Here is a 27,500-nt window from a genome sequence, read left to right as displayed (position 1 = left end):
TTAATAAGTAGGCTAGGCTCTGTTGAACCAAGACAAATTGACAACGAGTTAAGTGTTTGCATAATTACAATGAGCATTGAGTTGTCTACAAAAATTGTGAAATTTATGGTTTTAAGGTTTAGGTTCTAATATCATTACATGAGCAAACAAGCATGGAGTTTTCTACTGAATATTCCTAGAGTAGCAGTTTTGGGCGGTATGGTAAATTTCCTAATGTTATCAAGGAATTTGAAAATTTCAAGCACACAAGTCTTGAGCTTTGGAAAATGTGATGCATTGTACTCAGATGACTATTATGGCCCTTGGGCCTCTTGTTTTAAAAAAAAAGATCAAGTCATGAATATAAAATTTGATGTTATCTTTTAAGGTCTTGCAACACCTTCAAAGTCGTATGTCATCAAAAAAGCAAAAACATCAATCTCTACACAAATGGAGGTTAAGAAAGAAATGAAGAAATGGAAGAAAGACAAAAAGTCAAAAAACACAACCCCAGACAAACCCTTCAAAAAGTTTAAAATTAGACTGACTGATGATGGCAAGGTGGGCAAAATTGTTCACAACAGGGGCAGGCCCCCAAAATTCCAATCATCAGATTCTATCGACTTAGATAAATCTTTAGTGACTGATGAAAAAGAAGATGAGAGATTTTCTGAGAAAGGAAAGAAGAAAGTAAAAGAAAGAGACAAATTTTCAGCAGTGGGAAAAGCTAAGCAATTACTACAGAAAGCTAGGACTTGTAAAAAAGATAAAGTATCTCCAGAGCAGACAACGAAGAAGAAAGTTCACGTAAGAAAACAGTTTGTGTTGCCTGTGCAGAGTTCCAGGTCATCTCGTATGATCATTCCCAACAAGAGATTCATTGAAGAAGACAATGAAAACTCAGCGGGAGTTGTGGCCAAGCGTCCTGTCATTAGAGTGGATGAGGGAGCAAAACCAACAGGGCTAAATTTGCTTGCAGAATCTGGTTTATTTGCCAATTCATCTACTAAACTTCAGATTGAAACGGAAAAGCTGCCATCATTACCAATGTCCAGTATATCTCCATCTGGAATTGTGAAGCCAAAGTTTGAGGCTTTGACAGGTAAATGTTTCCATATTAAAAAAATTATCTTGTATTTGGTACTAATGTTTCAACTTTTGACTATCTTTTAAAATTAGTTTGTTACTCTCTTTTAACACTTTAACTCCTATCTTCTTGCATGCTCTGAATGTTGTAGATGAAAATCTTTTGTACATGTTTTATAAAGGAATCGGTGGATTCCAGTCACCTTTGTACGATCAGCCACTGATCGTTGAAGGGAAGCGAGCCAGAAAGCCAAGCTTAAAGGTTCGAATGAAATTGTCTGATACTTCGTATAAAAAGTTCAAGGAGAGGTCAATAGAGAAGAAGTTAGAAGCACGCAAAATTATTGAACAAGAGAAAGTGAAACAGAAAGATCAAGACGATGTAGTAGAAGGGAAAAAGTTGTTTTTATCGCCTTCCAAACTGAGTGCCACATTAACATCAAAGATACCCACATTACCAATTATGGCACCACCAAAGTTTGGAGTTGCACCATTTACATCCATGTCTGAACGAGAACGACTGGAGAAACTAGAACGAGAAGCCTTAGTGACACGCATGAGAGGACACAACATTTTGCGCAAAGCCAAATTTCAGCTAAATCGAGCAGCATTGAATAGATCGAAAGCTGACTTGGCCAGGACATTGAAAAAAGAATTAAAAATGGAAGCCAAATTACAGAAAATACAAGAAAGTCAGAAAAATAAGTTAACGCTCACTGCCTCAGGGGTTAGGGTGGATCAAGCTGTTGGGGGTATGTTTTGGGTGAAAGGTAAAATGGAGCACATATAGTGGAATGAATTTAATGCACTAGCTTCATTTTTGAAGTCTAGATCATGAATGACAGGTCTATACAATTTGACATATTACAGATGATAGCTCTCCAAGTAAATATCACTGCAGCATATGTGAAAGAGGGATGACTGCTCCAAGGCGAAGAAGTGGTGTACTGACTTGTGAAAGCTGTCGAAAATTTTTCCAAATATACAATGACAGAATAGCACAGAACAAATCTGCTGTGTTGTGTAAAACTGGTATGTAATCTACTTGCCGAACACTCGTATTTATTGATGAAGTGATGAATTTTGCCTTTTGTCATATATTTATTCTTATTTTATTAAGGCACAAGTGAGTTTTGCTGATCAAAATCTCTGCTGTCATAAACTTTTTACTTTTACATTTTAGACTTCTTCTCAAGAACTACTTGGCTAATTTCTACCAAACTTGACACGAAACATCCATCCTTAAGTGAAGGGGATTCAAATATAATGAAAGAAAAGGTCATGTTCCTTTAAAAGGGGAGATAATAAGGAAATCATGAAAACAGAATGGGATGCTTAAAAACTTTTTATGCCCTCTCCACAAAGTGGTCGGGACTAGGGCTGGGACGATTCAGGGTTAGCTCGATTCGGTTCTGTTTCGATTCAGAACAGCACGGTTTGGTTATTTTGGATTCAGTTCATGTTAGGTCCAATTTATCTAATTATAGCACAAAAATTAACAATTTTAATGAATAGCATATTTGATTTGCTTTGATTCAAGTTATATAACTATGTCGTCATTTGTAAACATCATATCTTTTTATAATGGCATTTTATAACTTTGATAAAAAAAGAAAAGAAAACACTGACAGTCTATTATTTTGTTTAATATTAATGTGGTGCATAAGTTTTGGATTATTAAACAAATCTATAGTGAATCTAAAATGTATATGATATTGTTTTCATTGATATGTAAAAATTCAACGAGTCTTTGAAAATATCTCCTTTATTGATTTACTTCTCTCATATTAAGGTAGGTCCCTAGTCCTGGACCTACTTGTGATTTCTCAAAAATTTGAGTTTAAATACTTAGATTGTTCATTTGAGGGTATGATAAAAACCAAAAAATGGGGGGTTGTCAGTATAATGAGTAAATTATGGTATTTTTATTACGTGTACCCCCATTTGTCAAACGGCAATATCAGAATTCATTGAAGAAGTCCTAGAATATGTCCATAAAATTTTGTTTGAGGTATGATGCTGCAATTTTTTTCCTCAAATATGAAATAAATATGTCTAACTAAATAATTAAAAGTGAAATTTTAACACAGTCTCATGTTTTTTAATAATGGTGGTACAAAATTGAACTCGATACAGGCCCTCAGCAGTAAAAAATACGGCACTGCACATAATATGTGAGTTTGAATGAAAAATCACAAGTCAAATTTTTAAAATATTCATATTAGTGGTGTACTAATATGAATATTTTAAAAATTTGGCTTGTGATTTTTCATTCAAACTCACATATTATGTTCATATATGAATGCTTGTTAAAATACATTTTAAAAATCTGCCCTTTCTCAGCATAATATTTTCACAGCATCTCAATTTATATTTACATTTTTTGGCCAAAATAGCCATTTTGAAGATGATTTTCACATAATAGAAGATAACAAATATATAACAAGATAACAAATATATAACAAGTGCAGAGTTGTTTTATTTAATTCCACAAGTGCATTATTGCATATCATGAATTTTTTTTAATTTACAGATAATTTAACATGTAATACCCCTGTATATCAATTAAACAAATATGTACCTCTGGTTTTATGTGTGAATTAGATGACAAAAAATGGAAAGAAGATTGGAGCCATAGTCTACTGAAATATAAGTGATTGAGTGTTATTGTATTCATTTTACTAAATTAAAAAACATCCAGGTAAATGTAAAAATATGTTTGATAATAATAGTACGTGAACCAATACCGGAGTTCGATCCGGACATGACGTCACGCTACTAGACCCCTACTTTAACTGTCAAATCTGTGTAATTACCTACGATGTTGATTTCACCATTGACAGAAATGCTATATGTCATGTAAAGATAAACTGCAATGATCTTACGGACCATATTCTGTTGGTATCTGAGTGGTGAAAATGCTAACTCTCAACACAGTAGTGATTTAAATCTCTGTTGCATAAAAAACCACATGTTCTACACATCTTTTGGTGTATGTAAAATCTAAACCGAACCGAACCGAAATCTGGAATTTGTAATCGGTGCATTGAATCGAATGGTATGAATCGCGGTGCACAGAAATTCTCGATGCATCGCACAGCCCTAGTTGGGACATATAGTTTAACCTTGTTCGTCCTTCTGCAACACCCAGTTTTCTATAAAAAAAAAAAAAAAAATTCTAAACACCTTGAATTGATTTTTTTTGTATGCAGGTGTATAATGATGAGTTGCAGATCGTGTTTGAATGGAACTGTGCCCCTTTAATGTAGAAAAATTCAATGCTATACTTCGATGGATTTCCAACATTTGATTTTAGTGCAAGCGGGGGCATTTGTGTTGTACCGACATATCAAGTTTCATGATCCTTTGGACCAGAAAAACATTCGATAACGAATACTCAAGTTAATTCTAACCATGTCTCCAAGGGCCAAGACAGGGTCATAATAGGGATTGATATAGGAATGTATAGTGGCCCTGTTTACACATCCCATTCTCATAAGCACCACTATATGATGGCTCCAAAGTTGCATACTAAACAACTTGGCACCAAACTCTATTTGTTTATAAATTCAGTAACAAATAACATTTTGTAAGGAAATAGCACATGCCAATGAGGATAAATCAGCTCTCTAAATTTCAAATAAAGAAGCAGTGTCCCATCAAAACAGGGAGACTAGAACTGGAGTGATAGGGAAATGGGGAAATAAGTGATTACCGTATATACTCGCCTATAGGTCGGTTCGCCTATAAGTCTGTTGTATATTTTGTAGGCTATTTTAGAGGAATTTGCCATTGACCCGCTTATAAGTCGGTATAACTTTTTTCAAGTATCGGTTGACAATTTCAACTCAATGCTCTAACGTTTTCATCTCTGTTTCAAATAATATTTTGTGAAATGCGCTGATATTTATTCATTTTTTCAACAAATCAATTTCAATAATATACACTTAAGATGAATAAAATCATTAGAATATGTAAATGCTTCTACTTAATGCATATAATCCTAGAATGCATGATATAATATGTACAGTCAACGTTAATCATGATAATCGTCAAAATACGATTCACAAAGTTGTATAAAAATACTCTACGGTACATAACGCAGTCCAGAAAAATGCTAACCTTCTTAGGACTTGCCTATAAGTCAGATGTAGAGTTTTGGACCAATTTTTAATTCCCAAAAATCCGACTTATAGGCGAGTATATACGTTAAAGCCACGATTATAAGTAATTAGAGCCACGATTATAGGGGGAAGCCCAATGATAGTAATCAGCCTCTCTGGACTTTTTGGCTATCCCTGCAGCTATTGAATTTAAAATTTATACATGAACAATGGGGTTACGGATCAACTTTGAGCTTTAGCTTTCTATGCCTAATTTTTGAAAGAGTTATGGACCTTGAACTTAGCAAATTTCAGAGATTTACAGTTTTCTGGACGTTTTTGGCTATTCCAGGAGCTATAAAATTGAAAATTTATACATGGACTTGTATCAATGGTTAGGCCTTCAGAGCACATTTTTGAAAGAGTAATGGACCTAGAGTTTGTTAATTTGATATGCAAACAGAACCATCAAGTGTAGATTTATATTTTGTGTTCTAAGACTACGGCTCCTGGGGCTAGGGCAGGCCCATATTGAGAGTTGTGGTTCAAAGTTTTATTTAATATACAGAAAAAAATCTTTGCAAGAGCAACAGGGCTACAGTTCATCAAAAAATATGCTGTCATCATCATGCCCCACCATTGGATAAAGTGTGAGGCCACATTACGATAGCAGTAAAAGTTGATAGAAATATTTTTAAGATTTTTGTCAACAATGAGGTTATGCAGTTTGGCAAAATATTAATTAACATAAACAGGTAGTATAGTTTCAGATATATGTGAATTATGACATCCTAGGTCAAAGTAGGTATCCAGAGATTACCTGAGGGAATCGTTTAGTCCAATAGCAGCACAACGATTACTGAACTATTGGTTAAAATAGTAGTACATGTATTCAAGCATCAGACATGCTTATTGATTATTGATGGGTCACTGCTTCTGAGTCACATCTTTGCATGAACAAATCTCGGGTGAGTGTTGTGGTGAATGAGCCTTTATTTTTCCTGCAGGATCTTGCAAAATTTTTTATAAAGAGAGGCCATTATGCCAAGACTGTCGCTACAACAAATGTTTAAAACTCTTCAATTTGGAGGACCAGAGAACCAGTGCTAGTGCTGACCAAAATTCACAGTCTGGTGGCTTTTCAAAGGAGATCAGTGTTACAAGTGAGATCCATATATCATGATACATGTATCACATTTGCATTGGGTAAGATGTAACTGAGTGAAAAGAAATACGGTCTTTGATTTCAACAATTTCAGAAAAGAGGTGATTCTCAAAGCCATCTAATGGCACTTTATCCATGAAATTTGTAAAAGTGTTCAAATCAAACTTTTTTAAGAGGCAAATTTAGTGCTATAGATTTTACGTGCATCGATTTTATTTCAGTTCCACAAATTATAGTGTCTTCTGCTTCTCCAATGAGTTCACCCATAGATTCTATGAAATCTCATTTGGCGTTGTTATCACCAATGGCAACCAGCTCTCCTCCAGCCAGTACAACAACCAGTAACCCAGACACAGATGATTCCCCCAAATCTGATGGGAGGGGTCCCAGAATCAAGCATGTATGCCGAAAGGCAGCTGTGGTACTGGGAAAGCCTGTGGCTAAATTTCCCAAATCCCCTGAAATAACTCTTAGTGCATTGCCCAGTGGGGAAAAAGTGAAATTATGGAAAAAGGATCAGGAGGAAAAAAAAGGTGTTTGTTTCATGAATTCTCATAGTTAAAGTAGATTAATCTGAAATGGGCTTAACCAAACTTTATCATGCAAACAGATGCATTCTAACTTTAGCATTTAAGTGCTTTGTCAGACCAGGCAGTTAATCAGAACAGAAGAACTTTTACCAAAAATGTCTTAATAGTTTTGCAAATTTCAAAAACATTTGAATGTCATTATCAAAAGAAGATGCCTTCAGAGGGCCAAAGATCAAGGTCATAATAAGATAAGGACAGGGGTGTGACATGATGAATTGAGTGTTAGGCAAATAACAGACTTCATATTTGATTGATAAGTAAGCATAGAATGGTCAGAGGAAAATATTTAAACATTTTGAGGTCAAGTGACTGAGAAAAAAATGAGAATTGGACTGTATGACTTGATATTTTGAGTATTGTTCCACATCCATACTTCACGTTAAAGGAAAGTGTGTATAGATTCTAGTCGATTTCACAATCTCATTCATAGCAGGGCCTTTCAATATAAAGCAGAACCTCATTATTTCTAACATTCATTTCATCCTTCAGTATATTGGAGGTAAATAAAACAGAAAATGAAACAGTGTGTTTATTAAATACCAGCACTTGGAGCAGTTTATATGACAATAGTTTTATTTTCATTCCATCAGAATTATCAGATGATGAAATGCCAATAGAGGACATCATACAGCAATCAGAGGTCAACATTCAGTCAGTTAAGAGGTCACCAGTTCGTTCACCCTTAAGAGTTCATCGGGGTGGTCGCTATGGAAAACGGAAGATCCGCTGCAAGAAATGTGAGGGCTGTACCTCGGAAGATTGTGGTGTTTGCAATTATTGTCTGTATGTAAATTTTAGTCACCCTCTTCCATTGTTAATGGGCAGAAGGGCACTTGGGTTTTCAGAGCTGCATTTGGCCTTTTAAGGACTTCGACCCTTTCAAATTTTCAGTGTACAGTTAGTTTGCTAGTTTTTCCTCTATCATAAACTAATTTGCTCTTATATTAATCTGCTTTCATCCTATCAGAAGTATGTCAGGTTTAAAATATCCTTCATAGGCAAAATGCAGTTGAATTTTAAAGTTATTGTCAAAGATTATGAATATTTAACTTTCACATATATACAAACTTATGTAATGTGGATTAATCTGGGAGATGGTGACATACCCCAAAGTAGTAAATTTCTTTCTATTCAATTCTTTAAAGCAAACACACAATATTTCAAATAAATGAAGTGGTGTTCCTGTTCTTTTGTTTAATGGAAATTTTATTTGTGTAGTGATGTTTATTTGTCAAACATACTATAATTTTTTTTTCTGTTTTCATATAGTGATAAGCCAAAGTTTGGAGGGAGAGGAGTCATGAAACAAGCGTGCATGTAAAAAAAAACCTTTGCATTTTCATAATTTATTCCTTCTTTATAAAATGTATAAGAAAATGATGTATACTGAATTATTTTTGTAAAGTTTGAATTGGAATAAACAGCTTTGGTAAATGGTACAATGAAATTATTAGAACTCAGTTGTAATGATAGGAAAGTATTACTGAATTAAGCAACCGAAAATTTAATACTTGATAAGGCTTGTCACTAAGAAAAGTCAATGTTAAGAAAAATTCAAGCTATGTGACATGAATAAAAAGTTTAGTTGCCATGGTAATGGTTAATCAATGCAAAATATTAATAATATCTGTTTATCAATTGTTAATGTATGAATTTGCATAGCACATATTTCCCATATTTTTTAATTAATAGAGAGATGGAATGTACTTGTCTTGAACATTGTATAAAATGTGGTTGTAATCAATGCAAAATATTAATAATATCTGTTTATCAATTGTTAATGTATGAATTTGCATAGCACATATTTCCCATATTTTTTAATTAATAGAGAGATGGAATGTACTTGTCTTGAACATTGTATAAAATGTGGTTGTAATAAATTATCCATTTATTCCACAGAAAAAGGCGATGTAAATATCCTCGCTATAGTCGTTTGGCTCCTAGTGCTTTATTAAGGGCCAGGGATTCAGACAATCAAAGTACGGGGTCATCCGCCAGTCCTTTTAAGGATGAATTTTCACCAAGTCTTTCTCAGCAAGGTGAGTATTTATACATATACTTAGTGCATTTGTAAGTCATCAGATCAATTCTGATAATAAGTCAAACCAAAAATAGACTGCTTGAGTACTGGTATTTAATCAGAGTGGGATATTACAGAAGAATGGAACTATATGATGTGACAACCAGTGTCTCATTTGTTTGCATTTTATTACTGAGCTCCAATCACCCACTTGGTCAAACTTTGAAGACTTCAGATTGTATTGGAAGCACTATTTTGAGATGTCTGATCAAGCAGTTACATATGTAGCATTCAATTTGTCAAAGAAAATCAATGTTCTTTTTATTTAAGATGAAATATTGCAATAAGAGATTTGTCTTGGAGCTGTTACAGTATGAAACAAAATAGTGTTTAGAATGTACAGTATCTCAAAAGAATTTCAAGAAGCAAAGCCAAATATGTAGTGCTCAGTGAGAAATTTTGAAGATATAAAAACAATCTTTTGTTGACCAGTATTTATCATAACATGCCCAAATCAAGCAAAGTTAAGGTGTGCCAGTGTCTTGTGATATATATATATATTTTTTATACATGTACTTATTTCTAATAAGTCTGTGATCACATTAAATCCGTGTAATTTCATACCAGCAGACTTCAAGTATGCAAGCTATTTTCATGTAAGCTGTATGCAACTCAGCAGAATTTCATACGCATGGACCAAATCAAAACTGATAATCAGTGAAATTATGACTCTGCGGAATTAAATACGTCTACATTACTCTGCAATTATGACTGATCTACACATTTATATTGAGACCCCTCAGATTAATATATATATTGCTTTCTTGAGATAAAACATGAACTTTGTTGCAGTATGCAATGAACATTTCTATATGGCAAGAAAAACAAGTATGGTAGTATTCATTATTTAGGTGGCATGCTTTTTAAATGGCCTGACTAGTAACATATTCAAAGGTTTGGTTTCCATTCCATTCACATATTTTCAAAATTTTGGTGCCAAACAAAATAACCTACATAGAATGGTGGAATGTGGAAGATTTCAAGGAGTAAGAAATCTCAAAAGAAAGAGGAAGTATAGTTTAGTTTTAGGTAAACAGCATTGAAATGGACTGTAAATATCAGCAAGGAGAGCTTGGTAATAGTGCACCAGACTAACAATGCGGGGTTTCCGGGTTTGATTCACAGTGAAGCAATATTTTTCTTATGATTTCTCTTCCTTTTGCATAAGGTCAATCTCCAACAAACTGAATTCGATTGGTATTGATGTGTTTGTTCTCTTTCCAATAGAATAAATCTCCCTGGCTCAAAAGGTTTTCAACACTTTTTATCAAAAACTTTTCATGGTTGATTTTATCAGTAATTTTGTAGGTACTTTCTGTATTTCTGTGAGGTAGTTCCCTCTGTTTCAAATTTAGAGCTGGGGGGGAGGGGGGGGGGATGTAACAAATGAATGCAAACTGAAACATCTAGAAAGAGAAGATTTTGCTAAATTACCTGCTTGAACTTTATTTCAATTCAATTTATTTATTGATTCACCAAGCATGTTGGCATACAATCATGATACACAATACGAGATAATGTGATAATATTTTAAATACTAACAGTTCATTTACATATATGTAAACTTTTTATACGAGTATATATATTTGACATGTACCTGTAACTTCAAACTGTATGTATGCAGTTAAAATTTTAGTATTGCTTATAACATTAATTAACTATGATTATAGCACCTGACTTTTGTTGCGTAATTCAAAACCTTTATGTAAAAAAAAATTCACAAAACCTTCTAGCATGAAGTTTAAATATAGTCAGAAGAGGGTAAACAAATATGCTTTTTAAAGGTAGCCCACTGATTTCACAATTCCTTAGCATATGTAAAAATTTCTGGAATAAAATCAGGTTAGTCTGATTTTTTTCCCTTTAGAAGTAACAGAGTTACTTACTCTTGCTGTACAAAATTCACTTATGGGAGTTAGCTCCCTTCAGTAATGGCAGCCTCCATAATGTTGTGGAGGGAAATTTTCGTTTTTAGGAAATGTTGACATTTTTGCTTTTCATTTGGACTAACACGAGGCGTTTTTGGTGTCTTCTTCGTACTTTGCTTGTTTTTTGTAATTTTTTGTTGTGACAGTTTGTCATATTCAATGGAGAGTAAACCAGCAAGGAGGTCAAGACGTGCAACCAGTGCTAAGCATGGTATAAACGGTGATCCTAAATTCCAGTCTGTTGTTTAGCAGTGTTTTATAGAATTATCTTATGCTATGTTTTATAGAATTATCTTATGCTATTGACATTTCTAACGGAAATTCTTTCCTGTTGAGAAATAGTCACATGACCTTTAAAAAAAAAAAAGAATTTCCCCAAGAAAGACGTTTGTAACTTTACTTCTTTAATGTACAATCCAGTGAATGAGATAGGAAATATCGTTGATCTGATAAATTTGGAAAATGATTTACTGAGATTTTATTTCATACAAATTATTTTGTATTTTTGATAGGTTTGAAATGCAGCGATAGATTTGAAATGTGATGTTAAAAGTTGCCTGTTCTACTTTCATTTTCCCTTAATTTTGTGAAGACATATGAATTGTTTTGAAAAAAAATGAAATTGACAGCATCTCTTTAATAGGCAGTAAATATGTATATTATATATACAAAAAGTTAATATTTTGGATGATAGAGTTCATCAGAAGTTTCTTAGATTTTGAGATTGTGACTTCAAAATGCAAGCATATTATAAATTGGTACTTTATAAATCCAGAATGTACACAAGGAGTTCTTTTTACTTTTGCACATGTAGGACCATCTCAGGAGGCACAAAATGATGCAGCTATGGTAGTATCTAATAGGACTTCATCTCTCAGTGTTATCCAAAGAATGGCATTACAAGGAAATACACTTCGTAATGAATCCAGACTCAATACGGAAAAATCTTTGGCACCAAAGAGACCATTCTCTGAAGTCCTCACCCCTGAGGATGTCAGTAGGAGGCTTTGGCAGGAATTTGGATATGCGCCACAGCGCTCTTTCCCCAAATTTCAGGTGTCCAATGAAGAAAGCACACAGTCACTGAATTCCACTCAACCTAAGAGATTGATTACAAAGTTTCGGGTATGGATGTTTTTTTTATTTGATGTCATGTAAAGTTTAGATGTACTGTTGATGTACTTTTCATATCTGTATTGGTATCAGGTATACAGTCTTCACGAAAACTCAGTGGTCTGAAGACCGAGGCCAGTGAATTTTACGGTCGGGTCAGTGAAAATTAAAAATCAGGAAGTCCGATGGGCTTGTAGACTTTTTGTAAGTCACATTAAATGTAATGTTGGATTTAGATATTCTAAACGTTTTCTTTGCTTAAATTTACCATCTAAATAAAAATAAGTCAAAAAATAGCACATAAAGTAAGTGTTTGGACATCGTGGTTTGTTTTTTTTGTAAAGAACAATAACTATACTTGTAATTTTCAAGATAGCTTGTATGTTGATCACGTGAATATTAAACGAACAACTTGTTGAAACAACAAAAATGGCCGCGTTCAGTATCGCACCGCACACCGGTAATTGCTGCTTTATTGCATTGTCCAATTAAAATGAACTTCGTCAATTGCAGTTATCTCTGATTTTGTGCAATTTCTATAGTTTATAGAATTAATCAATCGTTTACATTTGATGTTAGTAGAGAAGACAACTTTGATGTTAGTAGAGAATGCTACTTCCTAAGGTGCACTCGGGCTGTTTTCATGTTTGTTAAAAATATGTGAATTTGTTGTCTTGTTGTTTGCAGGCGAAGAGAGAGAAAATACCGTGTACGGTGTTGTTTTTCTGGTATTGATAGAAAGGATGTCTTAGGATGGATATGAATACGAGTAATAACCATAGTTTCAGTAAATTAATTGTTCAATTTTACAATGCATTCCATAATGTATGTGATAAACATATGAAAATTTAGGGGGCCAGTAAATTTCATTGAGGGCCAGTAAATTCAGACAGTTCGCTGGTCCGACTGGCCAGCAAGTTTTAAATGTTTTCGTGAAGACTGGGTATATCAGTACACTGTATGTTGATTCATGCCTGGTATGTTCGGTGATATCCAATATAGCAGAAGCTAGATACATCTGGTTTGGTAATTAGCAATTAAGTCAGGGTCAACGTACATTTTTTATAAAAAATGTGAGAATATGTCTTTAGAAAAGCAAAGTATACAAAACATTTTGACTGGCAAATGAATAGTAAGAATGCTGCTTGTAAGCTCTGCTCAGTGATTGCTGCAACTTCTGGTAGCATAACATTTATTTGTTCATTTATTTCAAACTTTCACCACATTTAAACCTAACAAACAAAAATGAACAACAATGATATTTTCACTCATCTGAAAGCTGCAATGTCGGTGGCAGAGATAGATTTCTTAGTACTGGTAAGATTGAAAGAAAATAATCAATCTGAAAAGAACATTTCTATAGCAATAGATCGTCGGAAACCCACAGACGGTCGCACTCCGTTTACCTCCCATGGGGCACAATGCTGATATTTTCACTGGAAGGTGTGTCTAGGGTTCTTTATACGATTGCTCACTTTACCATTCCTTATTGTGATATTCAACCAATGAAAAAGCCTCTTATTTCCAGTGTTCGGGAGCATAGAAAAACAAAACATGCTTTCAAGGCAAAGATTTTGACTACATTCAAGTTTGACAAGTTACAAAGCTAAGATGCTTTATCTGTATTATTGAATCGGAGGGTGTATTTGTGTCTATAAAGACTGGGGAGGAAAAAGCCTGTTACCAAGTGTTTACTACTGTGTACAAGTCAATGTTAGTATGTACAGGTCTGCATGTTCAGCACTTGTAGTCTCGCCACTTTTATCCATCATACGGGAGCAATGTGGGTGTTTTTTAACGGACTTGGTATTTCATCGGTTTATAGGCCTATAGTTATGTTTAACTTGCTTGAGTATTACAGGTAAGTTACTGCTGTAATTTGTTTCAGTTGTATTGTCGACACAATTTGAGCCAGTAATTATGACCTTCTCTTTACATACCTTTCTCGTGTAAACATAATTGATGTCTCACCTACGATAATTTCAAATGACGTGAATGGGATTGTAAGATCATATTTTGATTTTAATTTGCATGTAATTTTTAAATTGTATCATGTATGGCTGATTTTATTCCCTTACTATGTAGCTGTGATGATGATAAACATACCAGTGGCTGATCCAAGATTCCAAGGGGGGGGGGGGCACATGTGAAAGTGAAGTATTAGCCAAGATAATCAACCATTTGGGATGCAAAATCTGGAGTTTTCATCTATATATTTTTGATAGTGACACACAAGAAAACACATTTTCATGGGCACCGCCATTACTGCTGACACTTTGAGTTCTGGGTATACGTAATGGCAATTCACATTGGTCCTCGGTAGGTCACATAAGGTCATGCATTTTAATGAGTTATGCGAAAATATCGGATTTGTGTCCCATGGGAGGTGAACGGAATGCGACCAACCGTGGGTTTCTGACGATGATAGCAATATGGCTACTTTGATTTAAGAGTACTGTAATTAACATTTTTGTTGATTGAAAAGTTGTCAGCTACTATTAAAATAAAAAAGAATTGAGAATTTTAGATTTTAATATTCAGTTTGATAATTTTGTTATGGGGATATTAAAGACAAATCTATTTAATAGTGTTATGCCTAAATTAATAGTCAAATCACCCATTTTGTTGTTTATTTTAATCTTTTCAGTGAGAATTTCAATGAGTGAAATAAATCCATTTTGTATACCTACTTGTGGTATGAATATTGTATTTGAAAAATCTGGCCATTGCACAGCTTTAAGGATATGAATATGTCACTTATTCTACCACGGTTATTGCAAAGATCAAAGGAATGTTGTGGTCATTATTCTGTGATATACTTTTAATAGTTTATACATAATAAGTGATTATGAGAAATTGGAAAAAAATCTCACTTGCACTGTGTTTTGCTGATCTTGGTAATCAAATGTTTGTGATTATAAGGGTATGCTAAGACATGATGAGTATGAAGGACTGGTATGGTGGGATATGCTGTTGGTCAAGTCAAGTGACTGCATATATGTATTTGCTTATGCATACTAAAATTGCCCCAAAAAATAGACTGTTCAGTTTTTCAAGGTGTACTTCAAAATAAGTCAACAACAATTATGATGCTGTATTGAAAGAATTTATTTTCAAAGAAAATAATGTAAAAAAAGACAGAGCAATTGGTGTAGAGAGAACGTGAAATACATATTTTGAAGAATAAGACCTATAGTCCAACCATCCACCCCAGTTTTTTTCGATCGGGGGGGGGGGGGGGGGGTATTGTTTTTCTCCTATCTGTCATTCTGTCTGAAACTTTAACCTTTCTAATAGCTTTTGAACAGTAAGTGCTAGAGCTTTGATATTTCACGGGAATATTCATTGTGACAAGTCCTTTCCGTGGATACCAACATTTTGGACCCTGTGACCTTGACCTTTGAGTTTGACCTACTTATTGAAAACTTTTAACCTTGCTAATAACTTTTGAACAGTAAGTGTTATAGCTTTGATATTTCACATGAGTATTCCTTGTGACGAGACTTTTCAATGGGTACCAACATTTTTGACCCCTTGACCTTGGAGTTTGACCTACTATTTGAAAACTTTAACCTTGTTAGTAGCCTTTGAACAGTAAGTGCTAGAGCTTTGATTAGTGATGTACCGATTGTTGCCGACTTTCGATTGTCGGTTGCTATAACTGAAACGATGTGAATAATCGATTGTCATTTTGAAAATCGAAAATTGCCGACGTCGGTAATATTTTTAATAATACGAATATTCCTGCCGCGACTTATCTAAAATCAAAAATGGCTGATGAAGCTGAATATCATCCGATAAGATTGAATGATAATAATGATTAAATATTGTTTAACGTCCCTCATGAGAATCTTTCACTCATATGGAGACGCCACCATTGCCGGTAAAGGCCTGCAAAATTTAGGCCTATGCTCGGCGCCTACAGTCTTTGAAGAGGGAGGGATCTAAATATCATGCCACACCTGCTGTGACACGGGGCCTCAGATTTTGCCTCTTACAACATGCAAGGGGTAATGAGGCTCTATTCTAACCCGGATCCCACAAGAACAACAAAAGTCAAGAGATCTATCCCTATCCCAGGAAAATAAAATCGAAAGTATGGGATTATTTACTTCAAATTTGTAATTATGATTTTAGACGTCTCCATATCATATGACTCTGAGTGAAAAATTTCCGAGAGAGACGTTACGCAAGATACAATCAATCTAATGATTTTATTCTAATTAACTTAATATCTAGGGTAAAAAATAAAGTAAATTTAATATATCTATGCCTTAAATTTGAAATCATTAAAATTCAATTATTTTTCGATTAATCAATCAAAAAGGTGCATCCGATTAATCCGATCGATTAATTTTTTTTCCCCGATTTCCCATCACTATAGCTTTGATATTTCACATGGAATGGTTATCGATCTAAGTTTATTATATCTTTTACATTTCAAGCATTCTTCAGGTAAAATGTGTCATCTAAATGTTAAAATTTGTGACTATGCAAAATTTAGATGCTTTATATTACAAAACTAACATTTCACTGGTGTGTTTGTATGTATACATGAAAAGACTCCAGTCTTTGTTTACATAACACAGATTTAAGGCTAAAATATTGCTTTTATTTTTGCATTCAGAAGGTCAAAATGTTGGCTGTCAACATTAAATGAGTTATATTCTTAATGTTTCACATAAAAAATAAAAAATATTTTGTTCAAAAATCGTGAACCAGTCCCTTTAATGCATGTAATCATTTTTTTATAAAGAGATCCTTTACAAAGCATGATTTGAAAATTCCTTATGTCATTTTGAAATCAGCTGACTTAGTTATATATGTGTCCCCTCTCTCTTTCTCCAAAGCCAGCTATATTATAATCAAATCTCTCTCTCTCTCTAGAGAGAGAGAGAGAGAGAGAGAATTAGAATGACAGTTGATTACAATATAGTTGACTTTAGAAAGATGAGAAGACATCCCTAGATCCAGGCTTGGGTGTATTGACACTGCATTAAACACATGGGAGATGTAAATCAGTATTTTGATTGTTATTTATCAATAAAGATTCACACAAAAGCATAATTAATTTTGATATTGAATTGATATCCATTGGCAAAAACAAAAATGGGATCCGAAACAATCCAGTAAATGTGGTAGAATATTGAAAATGATTAATCAGAAATATTTGTAAAAATGGACGCAAATACATTGTTCACTTTTTGTGCATTTGAGGGTATGAAAAAGATTATACATTGTATCTGTACAGGTCTATCTGAATTCACTAAAACCAATATGAAGGATATTGCTGGGGATTCAGAAATGCTTTTTGATATCCATAAATTTGCGAATCTGTGTTCACTATTAAAGCAACTTTTACTGTAATGTTTTTTTTTAAAAGAGAGATTCTGTTCTGAAAGGAGATCAAAATACTTTGTCAACCTTTTCAGGGATCTGATGGTAGATCTGACAGCATGATTATGCACTCTGTGACATCAGCTAGAGGAGGTTGGTCAGCCCAGGGAATGGAGCAACACAGAATCAAAGCAGAATACAGGGTACTCTGTCAATAAACTCCTTCAAAAGAAACATATACTTTGAATATGAGAGACAAGAGATTATCCATATGTTATTACAAATATGTGTAGATAACATTACAGGAGAAGTCACATACATACTGTCTAGATTGTGCTTACCTTTCAGGTAAACGGAGTTATCCGTAGTCAAAATAAGTGTGCCAAGAACGGCCTAACAATCGGTATGAAACACGTCAGACACCATTTGACCCAATCATAGGTTGTATTGGCAAACTAGATTTTTATAATGACCATAGAATTTGTGAAATGCGGACTTTAAATGAGACTGTTGAAATTTGTCAGTAGCCTGCCTTGATTTAAAAACTGACCATATGCAGAACAAGCTCTTGCATATCGAATCAGTTGAGAAATAAGAACACCATCTGCAGGTGATAATGGAATATTGCTACATAAATATGGGAAATTGACGATGGAGAAGCTAAAATCATCCCATTTGTCATAAAGTTGAGTTGTTAGTTTGCCATTAATATCTACTTTCAAAAAAATATCTAAGTATGAAGCAGAAGTGGATGACTGTGGTGTCTTTTATTTCGAGTTCAGAGGGATATATCGAATTGACATATGTATCTGTACTTATTTAATTGTAATAATTCAATAATAAATGTAGCTGATGCACAATTTGGCATGATCGTGAATTAACGCTTCTGCTCTGTACAATAATAGATGTAGATTGGCTATTTCATATTGGAGCACTGTAACCATACATGCCATGCCAAAGGTGCTAAAATAGGAAACTTTTAAGTTACACAGTATTTTACAGTTTTTAGAATGGCACTTTCTTTTACAGGAGACTTTTGAGTTGGCCAGTGTTTGGTACACGGGGGTCTCATTAACTGTTTCTGGCCCTATGTGTGTTCGCACCATCTGCTTTTTGTGTGGAAGTGCAGGGAAACATGAGGTAAGGTCTAAGGTTTCATGATTTATGGTTTAAAAACCATTGGATTGTTGAAAAATAGATATACAGTCTTCTCCACTTATATTGAAGTCACTTATATTGAACTATCTATTGAAGTAGAAATAAATTCCCAGTAATATTTATGTAGTTCAACATTGCATACATGTGATAAGTACAGACTGTACACAAAATTTCACACTTTTCAACCCCATTCACACTGTCACCCCTGTACATTAAAATTCACGTGAAATGAAAAACTGTACAGATTGAAGGTCTACTCCTATAAATTCAGTATAACAGTTAATTCACTTTAATTTAAAGGGGCATGGACACGGTTGAGCTGAAATTTTTATTGCATACAATGCTGAACTAAAGTATTCCTAATGGTGAAACAAAATTTTAATATCAGTTTTTGAGTTACAAGTGAGACAGCAATCACAATTCTTTGTTAAGTAAACAAGGCCCGTGCCATGTTTTTGTTTACCCGTTACATACAGTTTGCTCAATGGAAAATATGTTTAAAACAAAATGATTTGTGCTAAACACTAGAAACTATTTAATTGTGTTCAGAATTATTTTGTAACTAGAAAAATCTGCTTTAAATGAAATTTTACTAATATATTTAACCTACGTGAATGTAAACAAAAACATGGCACAAGCCTTGTTTACATAACAAAGAATTGTGAGCTCTGTATCTCCCATGTACCTTGACAACTGACATACAAATTTCTGCTGACCATTAGAAATATCTTAGATAAGCATTCTAAACATTTAAAATGGAAAAATAAAATTTGAAAATGTTCAGCTCAAATTATGCCCTTGCCCCTTTAAAGGACACATCTCGTGTTTTCAAAGTATACAGAATTATATGCATTTTGTCTTCCTTATGCTTATAGAAATTAATTGTAATAGTTCGTTTGCTGAAGTATTGCGATAATTAGCCACAATACGGACTTAAATCTAAGCCCCGATTTCAAAAAGCCTAGTTAATTAGATAGGTAGTCACGTGGTACAGTGACGTCATATGCGACCTTCGTCCATCAACTTGTTGTAAAAGTAGTGTTAGATATTTTTAAAAACTCGGGTTTTAGGGGCCTAATTTATTTACCATGGATAACATTTATTTCGATGTTGACAAATTTCCCGAGTCTTATATCTTTTAGCCACCAGTGCATACAAATAGCGACCCAAATGTAGCGAGAAAAGCGAGTATGAAATCTGCATAAATTTGCGAGTAAATAATGTTTACATCGGATCACTGTCTAAACACAATTTGGTAATGCCATTTCTGTAAACAACTGTAATTAGCGGTGTTGCTTTTCTAAAATAAACAGTGCAACTATTATTAAATTTATTTTTGGAGAAGTTAGATAGGCCTAAATTATGATACGATTGTGTATCATTGACAACTAGGCCTACTGTCACGGGTGCATTTCGAAAAAGAAATAATAATAATAATAATAATCAAACTTATTGTGAAAATCACAATACTTTTAAATTATTTTATTAAAGCAATTTTATTAGGCCTAATCATTATTTTTGGTTATCAACACGTTGTTACTTAGGAAGTGGGAGCGCGGCGTGCTGTTGTTGTAAACACATACGCGTTCCTTAAAAAAAATGTAAGCATTATAATTCAATTCAAAGTCGGGAAATATTATATTTTATTATTTATAATTGAAAGTTCAATTATCTTTTATCTTTAAATTTCTTTTTTAAAACTACCAGTTGGTAGACACTGCTAGCAAAGTTCTGCCTTTATGTTGTTACAAGGTGAAGGTCAGATGGTGCGAGTGTGTATTGAATTCGAGAGCAGAACGGAAAGCATATGCCGTAGGCCTATATGTAACAGTGCGTAGCTTCGATAGAACCATTTTCTCGCAGTTTATCTACGTATTTGTCCAAGTGCTTGTTTGAAAACGTACAGGGACAAATTCTACTGGGGGTTTTTATGGCAAAGTCGTTGTACCGACAAAAAATATTCACGTCTTGTCCCTCATACCTTCCTTCGAAAATTGAAAAAAACACAGTCCAAATCTTCTCTACTGACAGCAAGTACACCCTTAAACGGCACAAAACACCCTAATGCAGTGTTATTTACAAACTGTTAATGTGATAATTGTTTGTTTGTCAATTAAATCTAATCTGTTTATGAAATGACTATCAACTGTTTTCAAATCTTCTCGCTCGAGGTCGCATATGACGTCACAGATAATGGCGCGTAAAATATCGAAGAAAATATGCATATCGCAAGATTTGAATTTCATCGCTTTCAAACTCGAAAACTACGCAAAGTGTTTCATTTAAAACACATGTAAAGTAGTTTTAGGCATGAAATGAATTAATTTTGCTGAAAAAATTAAAAAGTTTAAAAACATGCGATGTGTCCTTTAAAGTCCATTGTTTTGATTGCATAATATATTAATTTCCTACTGCTTGACCTAGATACAAATGGCAGATCACAGACAAAGGTGCTCTGTACTATGGTCAGAAATAGGTCAAACAGCTTTTTGTTTAAGAAGAAACCAAACAATTATTGTCATTGTTAATTGCCATCTTTTAAATCTGATTTTATTTCAAGTGAATTAAAGTAAACAAAATAATAGCAGTCTTTGAAATATTTTGTCACTGTAGGCTGTATAGACATCATAATTATGTGGATAAAAATGTAAATTTCCAAGTAATCATCTTTTATGACTTTGAAAACGTTTTCAAAATCGTATTTTTGAAATGTTATGTTGGAATAATTAATAAAAAAATGTATGATCACTTTAATTTGTAAGTTGATAGTATCACCAAATGTGATCACCCGAATATTCTCTAATCTTTACTAATCGCAAATGCAGTGCAAGTATTATTAGAAATGATGAAATATTCAAAGGTCTCAAGAACCATCAAATTATGAATTTGTGAAAATATTTCGCAGCATTATACTTTTATAGAAGTATGTACAGATGTTGTACTAAATTTTGCACGCTTGTGTATACTTCTCACTCTAAATGATAAGCATGCCCTTTTATACGCCCGTCTTTAGACGGGACGTATTATGGTACAGCGATGTCTGTACGTCCGTCCGTCCGTCCGTTTGGGGTTTTCTCTTTATAATTTCATTTCCCTTTCACATATCATGCTGAAACTTGCTGTGTAGCTTCTTTGTGGGTCACTCTGGATCATACTGCGATTTTGATCCATTTCGACCTTTTTTCCAGGAGTTTTGCCCCTTTATTTGGAAATAATTATTATATGGAGGGTACATAATTTGTCCACCCTGCTCCTCCCACAGTTTTCAAGTGAGAGCCTTCTTATTTTGTGGAGTGATTGTATGGATATTGAAGATGTGCATGTGGGATGGATTTTGATTTTCTGCAATTTTTGAGAAAATTACAGGTTGTTGAACTTAGTCTATTTAGAAATTAATATTCTATGAAGGGTACATAATTTGTCTGCCCAACTCCTCCCACAGTTTTCAAGTGAGGACCTTCTTATTTTGTGGAGTGTTTGTATAGGTACTGAAGATGTGCATCTGGTGAAGGATTTTGATTTTCTTCCATTTTTGAAAAAATTGCAGGTTGTTGAACTTGGTCCATTTTGAGGAAATCTCAATTTTTAAGCTAAGACCCTTTGTTGATATGAAAGTTTGTCACAGCCTCATGATGGCTGATACTACCTGAAGCAAAGTTATACAAATTATAGCACAAGAAAAACACCCTATGTAAGCATTTCATGGGCGTATTATGTACCGTTTGCGGTACTCTTGTTATAGGTATAGTACAGATTTATGGTTGAAAAATTACCACATGTATGACATTGGTTATATTGGAACTTCAGATATAATGAACAATTTAGGTCAGTCCCCTGAATTTCAATATATCTGGAGTAGACTGTAATTTAAAAACTCTGAAGATGCACTTTTACTATTTTAAAAGTACACATTGAATACCACTACATGGTTTAATATGCATTACACTGAGTAAAGACACTGATTTCTAAATTTTGATATCTTTATAGCAAGTGGAGATTTATGCTGGCTTACACTAAAGTGCATAATAAAGTTCAAGCTGAAGATGCACATTCATCTAGAAAGTTTTTTTTGGTCACAATCCCAAAAGTCTCTCATTAGAAATGGTGGAGGGCTCAATTAGGAAAATATCAGTATCGTGCAAGCTTTTTTCACTAAATGGAAAGGCGTATACTTCCCTTTTTTATGCCTCTGTAGTTGGAGATTCGGGGGCATGTAGTTTTTGGTCTGTCATCATTTAAAATGATTATGTACAATGAGATTCTGTAATTCTGTCATTCTGTCTGAAACTTTAACCTTCTTAATAACTTTTGAACAGTAAGTGATAGAGCTTTGATATTTCACATGAGTATTCCTTGTTACAAGACCTTTCCGTTGGTATTGAACCTTTTGACCTTGACATTTGACCTACTTTTAATTTATTTATTTTTTTACATTGGTCATAACTTCTAAATGGTAAATATTAGAGCTTTCATATTGTACATGAGCATTTCTTTTGACAAGATCTTTCTACTGGTACCAAGATATTTGCCCTTGTGACCTTGGCCATTTTTGGAATTGGCCATTATCTGGGGCATTTGTGTTTCACAAACACATCTTGTTTTCATAATGTTTATAAAGTTTGAAACATTATATGCACATTATATTCAGGTAGCTTTCGCCTAACAATTTTATCTGTATTTCACATACAATATTATAGGAAGGACCCTGTGCTTGTGTTATAAGAATTTTGTTAGAGTTTGAAAATCAATTGTTTCAGATGATGTACTGCAATGTGTGTTGTGAACCATTCCATGAGTTTTGTTTGGAGGAGGAAGAGAGGCCTCGTGAAATAAATCCAGATAACTGGTGCTGCAAGAGATGTCAATGCTGTAATGTTTGTGGCCGCCAGAACAATGTAAAGATAAATCTATCACTTCTTAGTCAGAGTTGTGTTGTCAGAGTACAATGATTTTCAAAACAGATTTAAAGAACTGGCTATAATTCTATCTGAAAAATGTGACAGAATTTATGCATATATAGTCTGTATGTTTTAATTATTTTAATGATACATTTTTTTTTATTTGATTACAGCTTTTACAGTGCGATAAATGTCAGAATACCTATCATCCTGAGTGTTTAGGTCCAAATTATCCAACGAAACCTTCTAAGAAGAAAAATGTCTGGGTATGGCTTCTTTCAAAGAATATAGTATGCATAAAAAATGATGAGATATAAGTAGGATCAGTCACATGATCAAATCCTGTGAAGCCCAATGGACTACTCAACGGATCATCTACTTCATAGCTCTGAAGTTTTTCAAATTTTTATATACTAGATACAAGGATATTTTCGTCCCATAAATTTCACCCAAATACAGTGATAAAAGATTTTGTTCCTTTCTAGATTTTCCCAAAGCCACATCTTGCTACTTTAGCCCCATTTTAGATCTGCTTACTTAGGATAACGGTTAATTGGACAAAAGTTAATCTAGCAAAAATTTCCTTGTATACATGAAGTCAAAATTAGGTTTTCTTTGATGCAGAAATCAAACTAATTTTACAGCCAATCAGAATTGCCGTAATTTCATCACGGCAATGATTTATAAAGATAGATATTGATCCAGTATAAAATGGTGTTTTACTGTTAATTTTGAATGGTACGGTATTGACACTGACAGGGAGAACTGATTTGGGTTGGACACCGGGTCCAACCCTAATTCCTAATCAGAATTCTCAGTAACTCAAGAATCTGTGTTCTAAATGTGGCAAAAATATCTTTAAAATGTGAATCCTTGGACTTGGGCTTGAGCAAAACTTACGTAACAAAAAAAAATCATGTTGATATTTGAATATACCTAGAAATCATGAAGTAAACCATTGCATTTTGATGAACCAATAAATTAAGAAGGAAAGCTATGCTGTTAATTGTTGGTTTAACCAGGAGTCCATGTTGCTCAATTTTCCCAGCCACAACGCATAACAATATCGCTAATTGTTTTTGGCTCATTTGTGTTTGGTGATGCTACACAACATGTAACTTTTGGGGAAATTGATTACTTATGTTGTAACTGGTTTACAAGCATTTCATTTGTATGTTATATTCTGAATTGAAAAATGAGATACTGTAGTGTAATCATTGCTGCTATATCTCTCAAGGACAAATATACGGGTTGTGACTAATTTCAGTAACTACCAGTAAATGCATCCAAAATAAGTAATAGAATAAAAAACAAAACAGAAATTGTTGTTATACTTTAAGTAAGGAAAGTAATAATTTCTGTAGGGTTCGTTGTATGTGATTTTACATCTTGCTGCGTGTGACTCAAGTTTCAAAGTTACCAGGTTTCGCGATGAAGCCAGTCCCAATTTTTTTCTCTATACAGCTAAGCAAATTTGCTCTTGATCTCTCAAACTAATTTCACTAAAAGTCCTCAATCTTTGTGTCCTATAAAGCATATTTTTTATTGTTTTTATATGCCTGTCTTAAGACGGGAGGTATTATGGTATGGCGTGTCTGTCCGTCCGTCTGTTAGCTTTTTCGTGTCCGACCCGTAACTTAAATACTACAAGGCCTAGAATCATCAAACTTTGTCTGTAGATACATCTTGGGTAGAAGGTGTGTCGCACATTAAAACCAGGTCACTGTGACTTTTCATTAAGAAGATATGGCCATATCCGTCCGTCTGTTAGCTTTTTCGTGTCTGACCCGTAACTTAAATACTACAAGGCCTAGAATCATCAAACTTTGTGTGTAGATACATCTTGGGTAGAAGGTGTGTCGCACATTAAAACCAGGTCACTGTGACTTTTCATTAAGAAGATATGGCCATATATGGCAAAAACTTGTCCGGCTCATAACTTTAAAACTATTAGACCTAGAATCACCAAAATTGGTCAACTAATGCATCTTAGGTAGAAGGTGTGTCGCATCCTACTTTAAGGTCACTGTGACATTTAATTAAGGTGATATAAAAAAAAAAAATGTTTTAATGGGTACAATCTATACTGTTAACAATATGTGACGGGCGTATCATGTGCCGTGGCGGTGCACTTTATTCCACTGTTGATATTTCAAAGTGGTGGTTGTGTTTAGACATATTTAGAAAGTACAATATGCACATAATATGGATCTCTTGGAGAAAACAAAGCTTGTTAAGGATTGTTTTTCAGGACTTTGTATCTGGTGAGACTTTTACAATTGAATTGATCTTTACATCAGATTTGTACAAAGTGTGTGAAGTGCAAGAGTTGTGGAGCCACAACACCAGGTGCAGGGTCTACAGCCACTTGGACATACGACTTTCAGCTTTGTTATGAATGTGGCCAGCTGATGGACAAAGGTAAAAGACCTTTATATTTATGTTCCCCAAATGAAGTTTGGGAACTTATTATACCCCCCGAACGAAGTTCTGGGGGGTATATAGGAATCACTCTGTCTGTCTGTCTGTCTGTCTGTCCGTCCGTCCGTCCGTCTGTCTGTCTGTGCAGATTTGTGTCCAGGCCATAACTTCTTTGTTCTTTGACTTAGGCATACCATATTTGGCACACAGGTAGATCACCATGAGACGATGTGTCGAGTACCTTCATGATCTCTATATGACCTTGACCTCAAGGTCAAAATTAAAGGGTTTTTTTTTTACAATGGATTCGTGTCCGGGCCATAACTTCTTTGTTCTTTGACATAGGCATACCATATTTGATACATGAGTGTATCACCATGAGATGATGTGTCATGTACCTTTATGACCTTGACCTCAAGGTCAAAATTAAAGGTTTTTACAATGGATTTGTGTCAGGGCCATGACTTCTTTGTTCTTTGACATAGGCATATCATATTTGACACATGAGTGTATCACCATGAGATGATGTGTCGAGTACCTTCATGACCTCTATATGACCTTGAACTTTGACCTCTAGGTCAAAATTGATTATAGGGTTTTGAAATAGTCATACCATAAGACATGGGTGTATCACCATGAGACTATGTGTCTTGTACATTCATGACCTCTTTATGACTTTGACCTTTGATCTCAAGGTCAAAATTATAGGTGTATGCCATGGATTTGTGTTTGGACTATATCTTCCATTTTCTTCTACAAAGGCATACCATATTTTGACATTCAGGAAAGAGGTAATTTATACCTATTAACAACACCCTTTGGGAGATTGGGGTAAGCGGGGGGTATTCTTAGTGAGCATTGCTCACAGTACCTCTTGTTAAGTCAATTGTTGTACCAAGGTTAACATGATTTTGTCCCATGCACACTCATCTGTTTATGATTACTGTGAATTTACAGTAAGTGTGAACGACTCAGGTTCTCAAGTTCATTCGAGGTCTCGGATAGTTGGTTTCAAAACAAATCTGTCAATGTTGACGCATCAAGGATAGAACAATCACTGCAATTGGACCAATATTTAAAGGGGCGGGAATAAAAATAATTTTAGATGGTCACACGTGTCTTTACACTGGCGTGTCATTACATAATCTTTTAGCACGATGGAAGAGACTGCGAAAAGGGAAAACCAATACCAACTAAAACAATGACGTTGATTTTAAAATTACATGCCGAGAGTTTATTTTATGGTAAAATCAGCCAGAAATTAGGCGTCGCAAAGGCCACGTTATAAAATTGTCAACCATGGGAACTCTTGCACCGAAAATGTCGCCAACGAAGCTCACGCCGGCAATGCTCACACCGGATGTACTTTTGTTAATCGAGTATGAAATTAAAAAGAAATCAAGTGTATGTTAATAGAGAAATCAGACAAAATTTATTAAGAAGAAATATTTGTACCCCTGACAATGTACCAAAGGTGTCTTTAACTTGTAGAACTGCGAGAAATTTTTAGGGAAATGACTTTCAAGAAACTGCAAAGAAAATCCAAGAGAAGCATATTTCGTCTGAACACAGGAACTCGTCACGAAATATTTGTCTTTTTAAAATTTGACATTGTCTATTCTATATTTACAAATAAATGTAA

The 27,500-nt window shown here is 34.2% G+C and overlaps 1 protein-coding gene across 4 annotated transcripts in view; it reads left to right on the top strand.

The window, feature by feature from the left end:
* The window catches only part of LOC130051760 (uncharacterized), a 92,214-nt gene that overhangs the window by 10,217 nt on the left and 54,497 nt on the right, over positions 1-27,500 (top strand). The window contains exons 2-15 of one of the 4 annotated variants that reach the window (XM_056154353.1): positions 368-1,081; positions 1,248-1,817; positions 1,936-2,097; positions 6,176-6,331; positions 6,555-6,866; positions 7,514-7,706; positions 8,193-8,240; positions 8,823-8,962; positions 11,746-12,056; positions 17,477-17,584; positions 18,411-18,521; positions 23,297-23,434; positions 23,611-23,703; positions 25,738-25,858. In XM_056154353.1, coding sequence (XP_056010328.1) covers positions 368-1,081; positions 1,248-1,817; positions 1,936-2,097; positions 6,176-6,331; positions 6,555-6,866; positions 7,514-7,706; positions 8,193-8,240; positions 8,823-8,962; positions 11,746-12,056; positions 17,477-17,584; positions 18,411-18,521; positions 23,297-23,434; positions 23,611-23,703; positions 25,738-25,858 — 3,177 coding nt within the window. Of the gene's footprint in view, positions 1-367; positions 1,082-1,247; positions 1,836-1,935; positions 2,098-6,175; positions 6,332-6,554; positions 6,867-7,513; positions 7,707-8,192; positions 8,241-8,822; positions 8,963-10,907; positions 11,143-11,745; positions 12,057-17,476; positions 17,585-18,410; positions 18,522-23,296; positions 23,435-23,610; positions 23,704-25,737; positions 25,859-27,500 lie in introns of those variants that run through there. The other 3 variants (XM_056154352.1, XM_056154354.1, XM_056154355.1) reach the window with 3 other exon arrangements.

Source organism: Ostrea edulis, chromosome 2 (assembly GCF_947568905.1).
Source record: "Ostrea edulis chromosome 2, xbOstEdul1.1, whole genome shotgun sequence".
In the NCBI taxonomy this organism is placed as follows: Eukaryota; Metazoa; Mollusca; class Bivalvia; order Ostreida; family Ostreidae; genus Ostrea; species Ostrea edulis.
The sequence above is the reverse complement of the archived record's forward strand: the minus strand, read 5'-3'. Positions and strand labels throughout refer to the sequence as shown.